General features: G+C 31.9%; 1 protein-coding gene and 1 pseudogene across 1 annotated transcript; one reads left to right on the forward strand and one right to left on the reverse strand.

Annotated features, from left to right (window-relative positions):
* Nucleotides 1-3,524: 3,524 nt before the first annotated feature.
* On the forward strand, nt 3,525-9,360 carry AHG2 (Polynucleotidyl transferase, ribonuclease H-like superfamily protein). The gene is made up of 7 exons (XM_016318029.3): nt 3,525-4,074; nt 5,604-5,734; nt 6,177-6,502; nt 6,701-6,814; nt 7,294-7,420; nt 7,498-7,768; nt 8,366-9,360. The coding sequence occupies exons 1-7, from the start codon at nt 3,713-3,715 to the stop codon at nt 9,195-9,197; spliced, it is 2,163 nt and encodes a 720-aa protein (XP_016173515.1). The 5' UTR covers nt 3,525-3,712; the 3' UTR covers nt 9,198-9,360.
* Nucleotides 9,361-9,895: 535 nt separating this feature from the next.
* The window catches only part of LOC107645464 (ent-copalyl diphosphate synthase 1-like), a 35,252-nt pseudogene continuing 24,917 nt past the window's right edge, over nt 9,896-20,230 (reverse strand).

Here is a 20,230-nt window from a genome sequence, read left to right on the forward strand (position 1 = left end):
TAGGGTTACTTGAAACAGTGACTTGGGTCTGAACGTGAGGTCCAGACTTCTTCTGAGGCAGCGTCCGACTTGTGCTGGTGTCGAGATGCTGTCGTCTGAGTTTCTCGTGAGGAGGTGAGGTGTGGTACTTGCAAGAGACTTCGATGCTTAAGTTAGCAAAGGTTTTAGGCAGGTTTTTTAGTAAATTAGGTCCTGAATATACCCAAGGGTCTCAGTGTATTTATAGTAGAAAAGATAACCACCTTTTAGAGTAGTTCCATCTTAGATGGTGGATGGCCGTTTTTTCTTTTCTAGGGAAGTTATTTAGATCTCCTTTCTAGGTGGATAAGAGATATCTTAGGAGTTAGTTACTTATTCAAATAAGTAAGGCAAATTCTCGTTGTAGCGCCCGGCCTTTATGAGGTTGGGTAGAAGTAAATGAGGCTACCTTCGTTGGGTGGGCTTTATTTCTTTTGGGCCTGCTTTCATTTTAGGTCTGGGTATGAACATTACTTTCAGTAAAATAATTTTCTTAAAATAAAATTCTCAACAAATATAATAAATTATAAATAACTCATTATTTTAATTTTTAAAAGTTTGGGATGTTACCGCGAGTGTTTTTGGCTCAGGAGTTTAATCCAATATATTCTATCATCATGCGGATTGACTGATAGAAAAAATAGCTTCAACTATTTTGTTTGAATATAGTATAGCATGCATTGCTCAACTTAAGGGTGGATACATTAAAAATGATAGAACAAAATATATTTCTTCCAAATTTTTTTTCACTCATTACCTTCAAAACCAAGAAACAAATGATGTTCAACAGATCTGCTCAAGTGATAATTTGGCAGATTTATTTACAAAGTTACTTTCAAAATAATCCTTTGAAAGATTGATACATCAAATTAGGATGCGTCGATTTCGAGATATTAGATATTGTCGACAAGAGGGAGAAACTGTACTTTTTTTCCTTGGTCAGGTTTTTATCCTTATTATTTTTCTTGACAAGATTTTTAATGTGGTATACCTCATCACAAAAGATATTGCACTCTTTTTTTTTCACTAATTTTTTTTTCATTAGATTTTTCTTTAGTAAAATTTTATTGAAGCATAATCCTAAATGAACATTCAAGAAGAGTGTTGTGATATGATGTCCATTAATGATTTGACTTTTTTTATAATATGGGTACCTCAATTTCTCAATAAGAAGAAGAATCAAGTTTTTTAAATAGATTAAATTAATTAAGTTTAAAAATGTGAACTTGATACGTGTATAAATAAAAAGACAAGGTCTCAGATAATACACACACAAGATGAATAAAAAATATTAATACTACATATTAATGAATTTATATGAATCATCTCAGTTGCTATGGATTGTTAGAATTTGTTCACGAATAAAAAACAAAAGTTGAAGAATGTCTCCATAAACTCAAATCAAAGTGTGTGTCTGATAATTAATTGTTGGACTTCTGTACAAAATCTAAATTATCTTTGCCTCACTGCATATTTTATTGATCAAGATTAAAAGTTGCAAAAGAGAATTTTTAATTTTTATCTCATCAAAAATCATAAAGGTGAAATAATTGGTAGGAAGATAGAAAAATATCTTTTAAATTGGAGAATAAGTAGAGTCTTTAGCTTCACAGTTGATAATACTGATTCAAATGATGTTGCCATTTGTTACTTGAAAGGTAGAATGGAGGATTAGAATTCACATCCTTTAAAAGGTAAACATTTGCATATTAGGTGTTGTGCTCATATCTTGAACTTGGTGGTGAATGATGGTTTGAAGGATGGTAAAATTAGGAATGCTGTTAGATATGTTCGTGCTTCTCCTAGTCGCATAGATAGGTTTAAAAGTTGTATTAAAGAGGCTAGGATTTAAGACTGCTCTTGTGTGTAATTAGATGTCCCTCTTAGGTGAAATTCTACTTACATAATGCTTGATAGTGCTTTAAAATTCCAAAAGGCCTTTAAGAGATTAAGTGAGAGGGATGTAGAGTTTGTAATGATGCAAGGGGGCATTCCAAAGAATGAAAATTGGGATAATGCAATATGTTTTGTGAAGTTTTTGAAGATTTTTTTATGTAACAAAAAAAAGTCTTGGGCTTTATATTTGTGACCTCTTCTTCATATTTTCATTAGTTTTGTTCAATTCTTAGTTTTTTGAAGACTTGGGCTGATAGTAATAATATATTACTTAAAGGTATGGCTACAAAAATGAAGGCTAAACATGATAAATATTGGAGTAACTTGAGGAACATGAATATGATGATTTTTGTTGCTGTGGTACTTGAACCTAGATATAAAATTAAGTTTGTTGAGTGGAGTTTTCAAAGGTTGTTTGAGAAGAAGGATGCTGATTTCTTATGTGGTAAGGTGAAGGAAGTATTCATCGGCTTGTTTAATAGCTATAGGATTGCTCTCAATAGCACACCAATTTGTACAACACAGCCAAGATGTGGATATGGATGATAGTGCCTTTGATGATGTTCGCTTTGCAGCAGCATTTGAAAATGATGTACAAGCAAGTGAGAGTGTCAACACAAATGAAGTGAATTTATATCTCATGGAGTCCTTGAAAAAATCAGTTGATCCAAGTAGTTTTGATATTTTAATTTGGTGGAAAGTGAGCTCTAACAATTACAAATATTCTGTTCTAAATCAAATTGCGAGGGATATTCTAGTTATGCCGGTGTCAACAATTGCTTCTGAATCCGTTTTAGCATTGGAGGTAGAGTGCTTAATCAATATAGAAGCTCTCTTACCCAAAAATTGTTGAAATTTTGATTTGTGCACAATTGGTTTTGAGCTAATTCATTGCCAATTGACCTTGAGGAGTCCTTTAAAGAATTTGAAAAACTTGAGAAAGGTAATATTCTTTATTATTATATTTTATTCTATCTACATATATTAATTAATTTTACTATTTGTCATTTGATAATATATTTAAGTTACTAATATTTATTTTATTATATTTTATTGTAGAACTTGAACTAATTCCTCAACTAATGGATGAAGAAGACTCTGGTGATAAATCTGAGTAGTGATCGGTGCTTCATCTCTTAACTTGGAGTTTTTTATATTATTTTTTTATTAAGATTTTGTTATGTTTTTTAATTTTGTATTGTTGATATTTGTTTAGTTATTTTTATGTTGAAGAATTATTATTCAAGACTTGTTGAATAGGTTGGATTGTTGGATATTTAGACATGTTGCTTTATAATGTTTTATGGGATTTACGTTTTATTATTATGTTAGATTGTTGGATAGATTATTAACTCTATAATTAAGTTATTATTTTTTATTTAAAAAATCATAAATTCAAACCGATCCAAACTGTTTGTAATTGGATCGGATCGGATCGTATTTTTAAAAAAAGTTCATCCAATGTAAACCGCACCGTACATCAATTAAACATTTGGATTAGATGACTTTTTTCCTTAAAATCGAACCAACCCACACTTCGAACACTCCTACTATTAATACGAGAAAAAATATTAATAAAAAGAGTAATCAATCTCCTACAAATAAAAATCAAGGCCAAAAAGTGTATTTTTTTAAGGGCTGGTATCTTTCTAGCCAAAACGCTGTGTTTCAATATCGGCGACGCTTCAGCGGCTCAGCCTGCCCCCGTTCTACGGCAAGAAGAAGCACATTAATACACACATAGGCAGATAGTTAACCTCCTCTAAACCCTGTCGACGGAAATGCGTCATCCCACACAATGAACCCAACACCAAGGAAACTCGCACTCTCACTCTCACGTGCGCTCTCACGTGCCCTAACTACTGCCACCGCCGCAGCCTCGCAATCTGGATCGGCTTTCCCACTCAAGACGGTTACCACCAAAAACTTCGAAGCGTCTCTTTCGGAGCTCCGGGACCATGTCCGAACCTCCGATTTTGTTGCCATCGACCTTGAGATGACCGGCGTAACCAGTGCACCCTGGCGGGAGTCCTTCGAGTTCGACCGCTCCGACGTCCGGTACCTGAAGGTCAGGGACTCCGCCCACAAGTTCGCCGTCGTTCAGTTCGGCGTCTGCCCCTTCCGTTGGGACTCTTCCAACCACTACTTCGTCGCTTATCCGTATGTTATTCCTTCTCATTTTTTTCGCCCGTTAGTTTTTCTTTCCTGCAGTTAGTGATTTAGTTATTGACGTATTGCAGTTATTTGTGTTTATAGTTTACTCGTTATGTTCATTTTTTGTGTGAGTTGGTATTTTTATTGTTCTTTTGGTACATAAACTGCATTGAGGTTTGAACCTGATGGATAAGTTCATCCGAGGTCCTTGGAGTTGGCAAAATTCTGGCAAGTGAGTCCCTTAGCGTCAGTGAACTTGAGCTACTTTTGGGATGAATTTGAAGTCAATGTCTTTGATGTACTCCAAATTCTTAGCTCAATTTAGAGTTTAACTCATACAAAGTAATACGATGGTAATTGAGTTTTATGAGTGAGTTTCATGTACTGAATAATTCCTTGCTGGTTTACAGTAATTGATGGAAAATTGGTTGATTGATGCGAATTATTGTAGTTGTTGTATAATGAGATTGATTCTTGTAATCTTGTGTGTTAAAGGAACTAGTGGTAAATGGGTGTAATTCGTTTAGTTTGCTACTCAATTTCTTTTTTCAATTTCTTGTATGCTAATCCAATGTATTTAGTCAACTTTAAAGAGTTCTGATTATATTATTACTTTTTGTTACTAATTGGTTTTTTTTTCTTTGGAGGAAATTTGTAGAAAGTGAATTTAGATTGCTTGAGAAATTGATAGTCAGATACATGTACCTAAGTTTCAAATAGTATATACTTTCGTTTGGAGTGAATATTATTAGCATAAAAATAAAATTATGTCAATTTTGATGGTAGATAGTAACCTGAAGGGAATTTCGATGACAATGTGAGGATTGTGGTCATGGACTTGTGGGAGTGATAAGTAAAAATTGAAAACATTGCAATATTATACCTGTTAGATGAAAACATGGCCCTGTATTTATGCTAGAACCTGATATGTACTTATGTATCTATGACATTTTTGTAACAACTGAAACTTAACCTGATTTATTTCAAAGAGTAGTTTGAATAAATATTCTAAAAATATTTGTATAATATTTCAAGTTACGTAATAGAAGAGGCACGCTTTTTTTCTTTTCTTTTTGTTTTTTCATTTCTTACTGGTTTTTGTTATTTCTGCTTGTGACTTCCCTAAAGCTTTGTTTGGGAGTTAATAGGGAAAAGAAAGGGAAGGCATTGAAGAGAAAAGAAAGTTAGGGGAAGGAGAGTGTTTAAGAGAATAAGATGTTTGCCTTCCCTTTGTTTGGGGATCTAAAATGTAGGGGTAAAGGAGGGTTGTAGTTGTAGATGGCTAATGAAACCCTTTAAATCCTTTCCCCCGTTCAAATCCAAACTCCCAAGCACAAAGAAACCTCTTAATTAATGCTTTGCCTTTCTTATCCTTTCCCTCCTACTTTGAATGCACAAACAAAGGCTAAAGTTTGGTAACAAATTAACAAATATTCCCTCCTCCCCTCCCCCCTCCTCCTTTTTCTCTTTTATTTTCTTGGTTCATGTGATGAATTATCTATTACTGTTTGATTTAGACAAATGTTCTTTGACAGGTACAATTTCTATGTTTTTCCACGTCAGGAGCTTGAGGATCTGGCTCCATGTTATGAATTTCTCTGCCAGACTACTTCAATGGATTTCTTGGCTAAATACCAGTTTGATTTCAATGCATGCATACGTGAAGGTTTCTTTCTCTTCCTTTTTTTCCCCTTTCATTGCCTGGTATTAAGCAAATAAACAGTTACCTAATTAATAGAATAAAGGGTTCCGTGCACTAAAAGCTGCCAGAAATGTATTCAGCGACAATAGATTAGATTGGTTGCGTGCTCTTTTCTGCTTTAAATGGACTCACGTGCACCTGCTTCACTTCTTGATAGATTAGACTGGTTGCATGCTCTTTTCTAGCTACATGCATATTAAGTTTATATATAAAAATTCTGGGACATTGAACGTTCTGAAGGATTATGATCTTTATCCACTAACCAAACCTGGAGGAATTTTGGATTTGTCGATCCTTCAAAAATCTGTCATTTTTTTTGAAATAGGCATTTTTTCTACGTGCTTAATTTTTCACTGATTTAATAGTTTCTGTGGTTTGAGATTTTTGCGCACTTGGATAATGTCAGGAATATCTTATTTATCTAGAGCGCAAGAAAGCGAAGCAGTAAGGAGATTGAATTCTAGATACGAAAGTGAGCATTCAAACATTTGTAAATTAAAAGACGTTAAAGACATACAATTGATCAGCATGGCAGACATATTGTTCTCTGAACGAATGAAAAACAAATTCAGTAAATGGCGTGATGGGTTATTACAGGAGCAAAGTCGAGAAGAACAAATTATAGGAACTTCAAAAGACTCAAAACAGCTATTTGAAGTGATTTTCTTTAAGATGCATCCTGCTATTAGACTTAGTGGATTTACATCTCGGCAGCTAAAATTGATTCAGTTGGTAATGTTATTACATCTTGGACCCTTAGTTGATATGTTCACATTTTGTCTCCTAGTATTTAATTGTATTTATTTTTTGTTCTTTGTCTATTTATCTATTTGTTAATTGTGTCATCTACTCCCTGTAGATAAGGATATATGTAGGAAGTTTGTGAGAAAAAATAGCTGAATTTGTCTGATTATACATTGAAAATTTCAGGTCATCAGAAAACACTTTCAAGATTTGTCATATGTATGTGTGAATAGCGAAGATTCTGGTTCACAACATATGGTTGTATATACAGACTCAAAGGATGAACTAAACTTACTTCTGGTAAATATATTATTGAATTTGAGGACCTTACAATTAACTGAGAAGCTATTTAAATCTTGATATTATCTTTTTATGTTTTCCTCTGTTTACCTTCTTAAAATTGTAATGTGTGTTCTAAATTGCCAATGAATTTTTGGAAGTGAATTACATTTTCCACACTTTCAAGACAACGGTCTTGTTAACTGACTGAATTTTGGTTACTACTAAATGAAAACTTGAAATGACCTTGTATTAGTTTAGAATCTTCAGATAGCTAAACATGTTCTTGAAGCAAAGCTTAATCCTCAATTAAACATTTGAAGGATAACACATCTATGAACTATTAGCATAGAATTTGCCGTCTTTGGATGGCTAAACATGTTCTTGAAACAAAGCTAGTCTCAATTAAACGCTTGAAGGATAACACATCTCTATAAAGCTAACTGACACCACACCACCACATTAAATCCTCATAAAAGATATTCCTTAATCTCTTGCAGAAGGAGGTAAAAGATGGAAATCGCAAGGCAGAAGAGAAGAAGATTCAAAATGCTGTGGGATTTCGCCATGTTATTGATCTCCTTTCTGCAGAAAAGAAGTTGATTGTTGGTCATAATTGTTTTCTGGGTATCAATTCTATTCTTAGCTCCTATATTGCTTTTTAATTTTATAAGATACCAAGATGATGATATTCCTTAATACAGATATTGCTCATGTCTACAACAAATTTATAGGTCCCCTTCCAGGGACTCCTGAAGAGTTTGTCACCTCTATTAACAAGTATTTTCCGCACATTGTTGACACTAAAATACTCTTCAACAATAATCATGTGCTCCAAGAAAAGATGAAAAGGTCAAGAAAATCACTGGCCTCTGCATTTTCCTTGTTTTGTCCACAAATTGCAGTAGGTTCCAACAGCAGTGATCTTGATTCACCCTTACATGTGAAAGTGAATGTTGAAGTTAATGATTTGAGGTTAGTTTCTGCATTATCTCTATAAATCATGAATGGTAATCTCTCAGTGGTTTACCAGTCTAGTGGTTTAGAAGATGGTGTTATCTGCATAATATAACGTTATTCTTCTCATGTATTCAATGGAGCAGCAGATCACTGACTCACACTATGAAATTGATTTTATGCCCAACTCCTGGTTTGCATTTGATTGGCAGTGGAGTTTATGTGTTGTCACCTAAAAAAGAAGAAAGTAAAGACAATGATATTTATGTATAATTTCTAGTTGGCAATTTCCATGAATGACTCAAATATTTTCCCTTTTTGTCCTCCTTTAGATTTCTTCCTTTTCTGATATCTGTCTCCAGTAATCTCAGCTTATGTATATCTGAATATACAAATTCCCTTCTCTTTTGTTGTTGGACAATATTGTACTGTTCTCGTTTCTGTTCTCTACATATCGGTGTATAGCCTAAGGCAATTTTCAGAATTTTGATAGTTAAGTGTTTTACACGGAGCAACACTTAAAAACATTGTTGCTTTTTATATCACTTGTTGTCCAAGCTGTCTACGTCTTTAGATGTATCTTTTTGTACCAACATAACATATATTTGTATGCAGATCATCGAGCTGGAACCCTGGAGCCAAGCATGAGGCCGGATATGATGCTTTTATGACTGGTTGCATCTTTGCTCAAATATGCAGTGATTTAGGAGTTGATTATAAACACCATGAATCTTCTCCACAACAACTAGCCCTCAATGAGAAACTACAAAAGTATGTTAACCATCTATATCTTAGTTGGATACATGGGGACATTATTGATCTGAATACCGGTGATAAGGTTGCAGAATCTACACCAAGCAATAACCTCAAGAGGCAATATCCAAAGATTTTGTTTGAAAATATTGTTATTATTTGGGGTTTTCCTTCTCAGCTGAAGGCAAATGATCTAAGAGTGTGCATATCTAAAGTTTTTGGTCCAGCTTCTGTGGTTTCTGTCTACCACTTGGATGCGACTGCAGTATTTGTGCAGTTTAGTAAGACAGAACTAGTTTACGACTTCCTTTTGTTGAAGGACACCTTAGAAAGAAGTGATGGCGCAATCTTGGTTTTGCACCCTCTTGCAAAGATTTTGGAAGGGGGCAATACATGTGCCGCTGATTATGATACTTACAAAGAAATCTGTGGTTCACCCATTTCCGAAGCTTTGTTTGCCGTGCAGGCAAAGGCGGTTGGCATAAAGTGGAAGACCAAATTGGTAGAAAGCCATGTCACAGTGCAAACTGAAGACCACGAAAGTCCAGGCGCAGAAGGTTCTGTAAATTCGGTTATGAAATTTGTAAAGTCCAAACCAAACATAATTGAGCAGTTAAGAAATGCTCCATCTCATAGGAAAGTCTCATCTTTTGAGACCGAAGATTCTTGCTGTGCAGTAGAAATGAATGCTTGACCCCCGACTCTTGATTTTATACCCTATTAGCCTAGACATGCCATATTGTATCAAGTTTGTAACTAATACACGTAGTTTATATTTATCAACTTGTATCGTCATCTTTTCAATGTGTAGACAAATCAAAATTGATTTTGATTTCTTCACATCCCAGACAAACAAATGTTATGTTTGCAGTGGGAGACTCTCTTTTAAATTCAAATAATAAATTGTTGTTATGTGAATTTGAGAATGCAGGTAATAGCACGGATGCAGAAGTAGAGGGAGTGGACATAGTGGCTTGGTTTATACTAGAGGAAGCAGTATTTTCGTTGGAGGAATTGGTGATCAAAACAAAAGAACCCAAATCTGATGAAAGGACAAATGAAACGGGGAACTCAATTTGGATACAGAATTTCGAAAGAAATAGAATGCAAAATCTGCTCCAACAGGTCAGTGTTTTCAGATTCCAACTTACAAAAGGTAAAGAATTCTGTTTCAAAGATAGGGGGAGAAAAATTGCAACTGCATAAACCAGTGAACAAGTAACTCTTGTGCAATAAATAGAGCACCTTTGAACACCCCCCCCCCCCCCAAAAAAAAACAAAAGCCAAAATCCAACTAAGCTCTAAGCAGAGAAGCAATTCACAGTTTTTGTGAATGAGTGGAATATTATAGAATGTATAGTAAAAGTTAGATTATTGTGAATGAGTGGGAGAAAATATAAAATGTCCATGCCTGTGATGGTTTATTTTATTGCATATTAGGGTTCCCATCTTAAAAGGTTCAAGGTCTATATATTCCACTGAAAAAGTGAAATACGTTAATTTATTACATCACTTTCTGAAATAGGACTTTGTCAGCGTGAGACATAATGGTCTGAGAGTCAAAATATGCAACATAGTAAAAACTCTTGGCCACCAAGAAGAATGAGCTCTTAATGCCATCTTGGGAATTTTGGAGCACTATTTGCAAAAACTCTTGCATTTCTGATTCTATTTCTGGTGTAGTGGTGGTTTTGGTTGCAATACTCAGTTCATTTTTTCCCTTCTCACTTTGGTAATTTTTGAGCTTATGGCAGACTTTGTTAGTGGCTTTGAGTAATCGTTGGTACTGAGTATTTAGCTGTAGCTCTTGTAACCAATCACCAGCCATTAAATTTATAGTTTGCACAATCAACTCTGCTTCTCTTTTGGAGCTGCTTCCTTCATTTTGCCAACTAAACAACCAACTCTGCCACTGACCAATTCAGGAATAACAAATTTTCAAAAGAGACTAACCTCTCTTATTTGTTACATTGTGTTTTTATTTTCATTTTTAATATTTTTTATTTAAAATTTTGTAAAAAATAATAAAAATTTTCTTCCTTTACCTTTCACAATATAAAAACAAAATGTTTTGTTAAACTAAACAAACTGTAAATTTTGTTGTGTTCCAATCACAAGGAATAAATAAATAAATAAATAAAAACTCACAATTTGATTCAAATAATGGGAAATTTCCTGTCCATGATTTTGAAAGAACTCCAATCCAAGATAGTCAAGAGTTATCAGCAAAATCCCAAGAAGTTGCTCGTTTTTGTTGTTCTTATCAAGCCTCCTGCAGCATGGGTTGCATATTCACCACACAATCAAGTTTCTAAAAGATGTATAATAGAATAAAGAGCAATGTTACTTGACGAATAAAATTATGAGAAGTGCTAGAGACCAGCAAATTTTGTAATTTATAACTATCAATTAGTTATCATTAGTATTTTTAATGGTGTAAGATTATATCTAATGATGTAGAATTGGGGAAATAGATCTCTCCAGTTTTTTTAACACTTGAGGAAATGAAGTGTGATTTTTCACCATTAACTTTATAAGTGGGACTAAAAATAAATATGAGAGAGAGCAATAAAGGGTGAGAGATCACAATTGACACCATCTAGTTTTTTCTTCACTGGAGAGGATCCACTCCCTAGAATTGGTCATTTTCCTTTTACTAGTTACATGTTGGCCAAATTTTAATAAAATTGCTGGTCTCCTAAACTTTCTCTAAAAGTATTATTTTTTACCAACTTTTGGCCAAACATTCTATGCTTTGTATACTCCATTTTAAACCCTAAATACTAAAATTTAACTCCTAAGTGTATAAAAATAAAGTATTAACTAAAAATGTTGGCTAATATTAATAAAAGGTATGTCTCTAGCAGTTCTTAACCTTCTCAAAATCTGAACATATCGATCTCTGAGTTTAATTTGTCTCATTTTAAAATTTTTTTCACGTGTACATTTGTATATCGGCCAAGTCAGTACAATGGAAGTTACATTTGATTTTTCCATTGGATCTGACAGACCCAAGTGAATAGAGGGATCGATGTGTCTAGATTTTGAGAAAGTTAAGAATTTAAATGTATTTTTAACATTTTTAAATTTTTAAAAACTTAAATATCCGTGGACTGAAAGGCCAAGGATTTATTTGTCTTTTTCTCTAATATTTATTTACCTGTTTGACAAGTCTTGTCTGTTGAAGTTGTTATTGAGTTGTTCTAGAATGACCTTCCTTGCTTCATCATGGTTGATATGGAACTTGAATGCACGAGTCAAAGTTACGGATTTAGCCCATGCGAGTCGCTCTAACCACCTTTCAGGTTCAAAAATGCAAGCTGCTGCCACAAAATAAGCTTGGAGAAGACTCTCTTTACTCACTCCAAATTCCTCCAGTCCTGTTTCCGAGTGCCATCTAACAATTTCCATTGCAAAATTTAGAAGCACGTCAATTTTCAATACACATGTCTTATAAAATAATAATTGAGTGCCTCACCGTTGGATTTTCTCCCATTCTGCAGAGTGCACTGCTTGACTCTTGCTGTAATCCAATTTGGCAAGTTCAAGATAAATCTCGTTGTTCACACTAGGCAACCTGCCAACAATAAACAAATACATAAATGAATAAAATGAAGAGATGGCTGGCATGTTTCAGCACACAAAAATAAAGTGTATAAGTAGTTGCAAGTTATTGTGGAATAGGAAATATGACTAAAGTTCTAAAAGAGGTTTTTGATATTGGTCTTGTGCACAAAAATTGTTATTCACAAAAGACATCTTTAAGAATGACTTACACGAGTTACATGGCTCATGTTAGTGTTTGACTCGTTTTCTGTTATTAATTTACTAATGTGGTTTGATGATGTATACCAATGACATGCATATGTCATATTATGATTTTGTTACATAGATAAATAATATTGTAAAAAAATATTCTACTATTCACATTAACGTGTCACGTATAAACAATTCATACTATCAAAAGTCTATTTCATCAAATTATATTAACAAATCGTTAATAAAAAATAGGTCAGTGACGAATGTAAATTATATTAGCCAATTATATATATATATATTTTTTATACAATTAAAATTTAAAAAATATGATTTTAGTATATAAAATCAACATTAGAAATTACACTTTCGAACTTTAATTGAAAAATATTAGGACTAATGTTTTTATCGAAGAAAAATAATTTTTAATTAGTGTTAGCATAAAAATGGTAAATGTGAGAAAAAAGTATTAACGACTTAATATATATATATATATATATATATATATATATATATATATATATATATATATATATATATATATATATATATATATTACTAAAAAAATAATAAAATAAATATTTTACTAACAATAACTTTAATGTGTGTTTTAAAAGATAAGTATTAGCTTAAATGCATATTCTTTATTGGTTCACCGATTAAAGAATCTTTACCTGTAAAGTGTCTTTGCAATCCAAACAACGTTTTCACCACCATATTGTTCTATGTAAAATCTTGTCTCCAATCTCGGTAAACTAGCATACCAAGGTACATCCAACGCGTAACTCACCTATAAAGATTATTTATTAGCATGAGAAAAACAGAATTTTAAAAATATTTAACTAAAGGATATTTGTTGTGAAATAAATAAATAAATAAGAGATAATAAAAATAAAATAATAAAATATAAATAGAAGATATTAGTATTAATGTTATTCAATATTATTATCTCATTATAATAGAAGTAATTCATATATTTATTAATATTATATATGTTGTAACGTATATTCAAAAAGATAGAAAAAAGAGAGTTTATATTATATATATGAAAGAGAAAAATATTTTTATTGTACATTAATTGTCTCATACCTCTTTACTATTTATAGAGGTAAAATATTTACTTTTTTAAATTTTATTTAAATTTAGTTTAACTTGGGAGCTTCATTCTTTCATAAGAAAAATCAGTCGCCCATATAATGAATGGGCATTCACATCATCATGTTTATCATAACACTCTTTCTTGGATGACCATTTAGGATTATGTCTCATTAAAACTTTACTGAAAAAAATTCAATGCGAAAAAATTTTAGTGAAGGAAAAATAGTACAATATTCTTTGTGATGGGGACTGCCTCATTAAAAATCTTGTCAAGAAAAATCTAATGAAAAAAGACCTGACCAAGAAAAAAGAGTACAGTCTCTCCATCTTGTCGACATTATTTAATATCTCAAAATCGGCGCATCCCAATCTGATGTACCAATCTTTTAAAAGAGTATTTTGGAAGTGACTTTGTAAATAAATCTGCCAGATTATCGCTAGGCGGATCTGTTGGACATCAATTGTTCCTTGATTTTGAAGATCATGAGTGAAGAAGAATTTGGGAGAAATATACTTTGTTCTACCACCTTTGATGTATCCACCCTTAAGTTGAGCAATGCATGCTGTATTATCTTCAAACAGAGCAGTTGGAGCTATTTTTCTATCAGTTAGTCCACATGATGATAGAATATATTGGATTAAACTCCTGAGCTAAAAACACTCGCAATTAGCTTCATGTATCGATAGTATTTCAGCATGATTAGGAGATGTTGTTGCGATCGTCTGTTTCGTGGACCTCCTTGAATATAGCTGTACCACCATATGTGAACAGATATCCTATTTGAGATCTCCCTTTGTGTGGGTCAGACAAGTATCATGCATCTGCATAGCCAACTAGTTGTGACTTAGATCCATATGGATAAAACAATCCATATCAACCGTTCCATGAGGATATCGAAAGATTTGTTTGATTCCATTCCAATGCCTTCAGGTTGAGGAGGAACTATACCTTGCTAATCTCACAGCAAATGATATATCGGGTCGTGTATTATTAGCAAGATACATTAACGCTCCAATGGCACTAAGATATGGTACTTTAGAACCAAAGATATCTTCATTTTCTTCTTTAGGACGGAATTGATCCTTTTTCACATCCAAAAACCTTATGATCATTAGAGTACTTAATGAATGTGACTTATCCATATAAAATCTCTTCAAGATCTTTTTTGTGTATGTTGTTTGATGAATAAAGATCCTATTTTTTGTATACTCGATTTGCAGGCCGAGACAAAATTTAGTCTTTTCAAAATCTTTCATCTCAAACTCTTCTTTTAGAGTTTTTATAATTGTTGGAATTTTTTCAAGAGTTTCAATGATATTTAAATCATCAACGTACACAGCAATTATAATGAATTCAGCATGGGCAGATATCATCATTCTTGAATCTGTTTTTGGCCAGATACTCAGTAAGACGATTATACCACATTCGTCCAAATTGTTTTAGACCATATAAAGATCTTTGCAATTTGATTGAGTATAACCCCTGTGAATATTCATTGGATGATTTAGATATCTTTAATCCTTCAGGGACTTTCATATAAATATCACGATCTAATGATCCGTATAAGTAGGCTGTTACCACATCCATTAAATGCATATGTAGTCTATGGTATGTGGATAAACTGACCAAATAACGCAATTTTAATGCATCTACTACAGGGGAATATGTTTCTTCATAATCTATACCGGGATTTTGTGAAAAACCTTGTGCCACAAGTTGAGCTTTGTAGCGTACAACTTCATTTTTCTCATTTTGTTTTCTCACAAATACCCATATGTATCCAACAGGTTTTACATCTTCTGGTGTACGCACTACAGGTTCAAAGACTTCACATTTTGCAAGTGAGTCTAACTCAGCCCTTGTAGCTTCTTTCCATTTTGGCCAATATATAATTCCTTTGTCGACATTCTTCGACTGTTTTTGACTCAAGATCCTTACTTTCATGTATGATATTTAATGCAACATTATATGCAAATATTCATTGACAATTGTCTTATTTCGGTCCTATTTTCTCCTGTAAATATATAATTTATCGAGATCTCATCATTTTCAGAATTTTCAGGTACCTGAACATCTTTTGGCGTCAAAACTATATCAGAATTTCGAACATCTGTAGGTGTCTTTATCATGTCTTTATCTTTTTCAACAGGAATAATATTTACCTCTTTTCTTTTTTGAGAATTTTTGTCTTTGGAACCGACAGGTCTACCATGCTTATGGCGTGAATTTCTTTCAGTGGCCACTTGTCCAATTGGGACACCAATTCGAATTGATACATTTTCAACTGGTATATAAAATTTAGTTATCCTCTTTGTATCAGAAAATACATAAGGCAATTCATTTGCTATTCTTTGCAAATGTATGATCTTTTGAACTTCTAGTTCACATTGTCCTGATCGAGAATCTAAATGTGTTAAGGATGATACATTCCAATTATGTTCCTTTTCAAGAAGCTTATTCTCCTCTCCTAATGTTAGAAATCTTAATTAATTAAAATGACAATCTGTAAATCGAGCTTTAAACACATCTCCTGTTTGTATCTCAAGATACCTCACTATGGAGGGAGAATCATATCCAACATATATCTCCAATTTTATTTGGGGTCTCGTTTTGGTGCGAGAAGGTGGTGCAATGGGAACATATATCGCACACTCGAATGTTCTTAAATAGAAAATATTTGGTTGCTGGCCAAAAGCTAATTGCATAGGAGAGAACTGATAGTGACTTATTGGACTCAAACGAATAAATGCTGCAGCATGTAAAATAGCATGCCCCAAGCTGAGGTTGGGAGATTTGTTCTCATAAGTAAGGGTCTAGCAATTAATTGGAGGCATTTAATAAGTGATTCTACTAACCCATTTTGTGTGTGAACATGAGCTATTGGATGTTCAAACGCTTATTCCGTTAGCCATACAATAAGCATCAAAGGTTTGGGAAGTAAATTCATCAACATTATCAAGACAAATTGCTTTGATTGGATTTTTTAGAAACTGTACTTTGAATCGAATAATTTGAACAAGCAATCTCGCAAACGCCAGGTTATGAGAAGACAATAAGCACACATGTGATCATATCGAAGATGCGTCTATTAGGAGTATAAAATATCTAAAAGATCCACATGGTGGATGAATAGGTCCACATATATCGCCTTGAATCCTTTCTAGGAATTTAGGGGACTCAAATCCAATTTTTACTGGTAATGGCCTTAAAATTAGCTTTCCTTGAGAACATGTAGCACAACAAAATTCACTAGATTTAAGAATCTTCTGGTTTTTTAGTGAATGTCCATATGAATTTTCAATAATTCTCCGCATCGTCATGGTTGTTCTCAGATGATCCAATCGATCATGCCAAATTATAAATTCATTTGGGTTGGTAAACTTCGGGTTTACAATAGCAAGTGATTCAATTGTACTAATTTTAGTATAATATAACCCAGACGAAAGTGAGGACAACTTTTTTAATATAACCTTTTTGTTTGAATCATGAGTTGTGATACATAAGTATTCATGATTTTCCTCATTCATTATTTTAATATGATATCCATTTCAGCGAATATCTTTAAAACTCAACAAGTTCCTTAGAGACTTGGTAGACAATAGTGCATTATTTATTATGAATTTTGTTTCTCCGATAAACAAAATCATAGCTCTTCCGGAGCCTTCTATCACATTGCCTGAGCCAATAATAGTATTAACATATTCTTCTTTTGGTACAAAATGAGTAAAATATATATTACTTTTGAGAATGATATGCGAACTTGCACTATCTGCAAGGCAAACATCTTCACTATATGTCGTTGCCATTTTCTTCAAAAACAAATAATAAAATGAGCAAAAGTATATGTGCAGTAAAATTATTTTCTTGATTAAAATTGTTTCTCTAAGAGATACTGTACATACTATACTAAAAATTTTATTATTATTATTATTATTATTATTATTATTATTATTATTATTATTATTATTATTTCTTTTTTTATCCCATTTCTCGTGAGATCCTTTCTTGTGAGCATAATTTTTTTCCTTTCATAATTTTTCTTGTTACCAAAACCTTGCCATTTACCTCTTCTGCGGTTATGATTTGTTGCATTTGCTTCAGGAAATGAGGCGACACTAGCTGGACGCGCTTCATGATTTTTTTAAAAATAACTAATTGTTGCGTTTAGCAACAAGAAGGCAAGAAATTAGCTCAGAATATTTTTTATTCTTTTTCTCGATACTGCTGTTGCAGGAACACATTCGAGGCATAGAAGGTCGAGAAAGTTTTCTATAACATATCATTATCAGTTATTTTTTCCACTTAATTTCATTCGTGAGGTAATTAGGAACATTGCTAAATTGTATTCATTTATGGATTTAAAATCCTGTAGACGTAAGTGCGTCCACTCATATCGGGCTTGAGGAAGTATCACTGTCTTTTGATGATTATACTTTTCTTCAAGGTTTTTCCACAAATCTGCAGGATATTTTAGTGTGAGATATTCATTTTTCAATCTTTCGTCAAGATGACGAAGAAGGAGGATCATGACTTTGACTTTATCTTTTTGAGATGCATTATTTTCAGCCTTAATGGTATCTTCAAGATAAATTGAATCAAGATGGATTTTGGCATCTAATTTTCATGATAAGTAGTTATTTCCAAATATATCAAGAGCATTAAATTTAAGATGAGAGAACTTTGACATAATAAAAATTTATAACCTGAGTCTTTCTAAATTTTGATCAGAGTCTCGTGCTGATAACGTGTTGTAAAATAAATAAATAAGAAAAAAGTAATAAAAATAAAATAACAAAATATAAATAGAAGACATTAGTGTTAATGTTCACCAATACATTATCTCACTATAATAGAAATAATTCATATATTTACTAATATTATATATGTTGTAATGTATACTTAGAAAGATAGAAAAAAGAGAGTTTATATTTTATATATATATGAAAGAGAAGAGTATTTTTGTTGTACATCAATTGTCTGAGACCTCTTCACTATTTATAAAGGTAAAATGTTTACTTTTTCAAACTTTATTTAAGTTGAGTTTAATTTAGAAGCTTCATTCTTTCATAAGAAAAATTAGTCACTTATATAATGAATATGCATCTACAACATCATGTTTATCACAATAGTATTAATTTATAAAGTACAAAATATAATTTATGACCAATTTTAACGCGGGAGCAAGTAGAGTTAGTAGGTTAATTATATTAGTTAATTGTAATAAGAAAATACAAGTCCATATTGTTTAGGATAGTGAACTTTGTGTTATGTATTAGTCCCACATCGTCCAAGTTATGAAGACTTTTCCTTCTCCCACTAATATAAATAATTCGTATATTTTTTATTTATGAAATAGAGTTGAAGTTGATTTAAATATGAAATAAGTTGTGTGCTTATTTTCCTCTAGGCTCTTTGAGAGTAAGAAGTGCATCATTGGTTTGGCCAACCAAAATGGATTTATAGATATTTTTACTATAGTGGAGTTATTAACCTCGCCAAAATTGATGACCTAAACAATGTCCCGGCGTCAAATTTGTAGTCTTTTTGTCCATTAAAAAGTGCAAGTGTTAAGTGACTCAAACAAAATAAAATTTTAATTTTTTTCGTTATGATTTAATTATCAATTTAATTTTTTTAATTTAGTTATTTTATTTTAATAATTTAATAATATATTTTATTATATATTTTTAAATATTAATAATTAACCGATAATAAATTTTGAGGGCAATTCACCTAAATAAATTGTTTCACTTTTAAAATTACGCAAATGCATTATTTCCAAAACGAAGACGCAAATACATTGTTTCATATATCTATAGAAACCGCTACTGGCAGTAGCGGTTTACACAAACACAGAATCCGCTGCTAACGGCGGATTACATTGAGTTGTGGCGCAGTTTCTGTATGATTATGGTTGGTCATAAACCGCTACTGCCAGTAGCGACGGCAGTAGCGGTTTATGTGCATTGGGGCACGTGTGTAAATCGCTAGAGGCAGCAGCGGTTTACGTTGAGTATGAAAACAAATAGTAAAACTAATTTTTATCTAAAAAATAATTACAAAATAAATAATTAATGGTATATACTATTTAAATAATATCATAAATAAAAAAATTTAATTTATCATTTCACAATATAATTTAAAAAATATAAATATGTATGTAATAAATTTTTTATTTGTATTTATTGTTAAAAGTGAGACCAAATTATAAATAAAAAAATACAATACTCAAAGTATTAAATTATATAAACCAAGACTAATTTTTTTTATTCTCATCTCTTTTAAAATTTATAAATAATAAAATAATTTATTTTTAGTCAAAAGTTCACTAAATCATATATTTTTCTCTTTAAAAATCACTTCATTCTCCTTTATTTATATCAACCATGCAAAGGAGATTCGAGAGTTTGGAACATGGATTGTGTTCTTTGCTGCTGATTTGCAATTGAGATTCTAGCTAAATGAATTTTTTTTATTGTGCAACTTTGTTGTCTTATGCCAAAAAATAAAAACTATTTATATTTTATAGTTGATTGATTGGGTAAATAATAGTGATAGCATCATAATTTTGATGAATAAAATAAAAAATATAAATATGCATGTAATAAATTTTTATTTGTATTTATTATTAAAATAAGACTAAATTGCAAATCAAAGAGTGAATACTCACAGAATACTAAAATATATAAACTAAGACTAATTTTTTTTTATCTTCATCCCTTTTAAAACTCATGAATGATAAAATAATTTATTTTTAGTAAAAAATTCACTAAAGCATACATTTTTTCTATAAAATAATTTTTTTATCTTCATTCCTTTTTTTTTATTTTCATCCCTTTTAAAACTCATGAACTTTTGGCTAAAAATAAATT

This window comes from Arachis ipaensis, chromosome B1 (assembly GCF_059453495.1).
Source record: "Arachis ipaensis isolate K30076 ecotype BB chromosome B1, ASM5945349v1, whole genome shotgun sequence".
NCBI classification, from domain to species: Eukaryota; Viridiplantae; Streptophyta; class Magnoliopsida; order Fabales; family Fabaceae; genus Arachis; species Arachis ipaensis.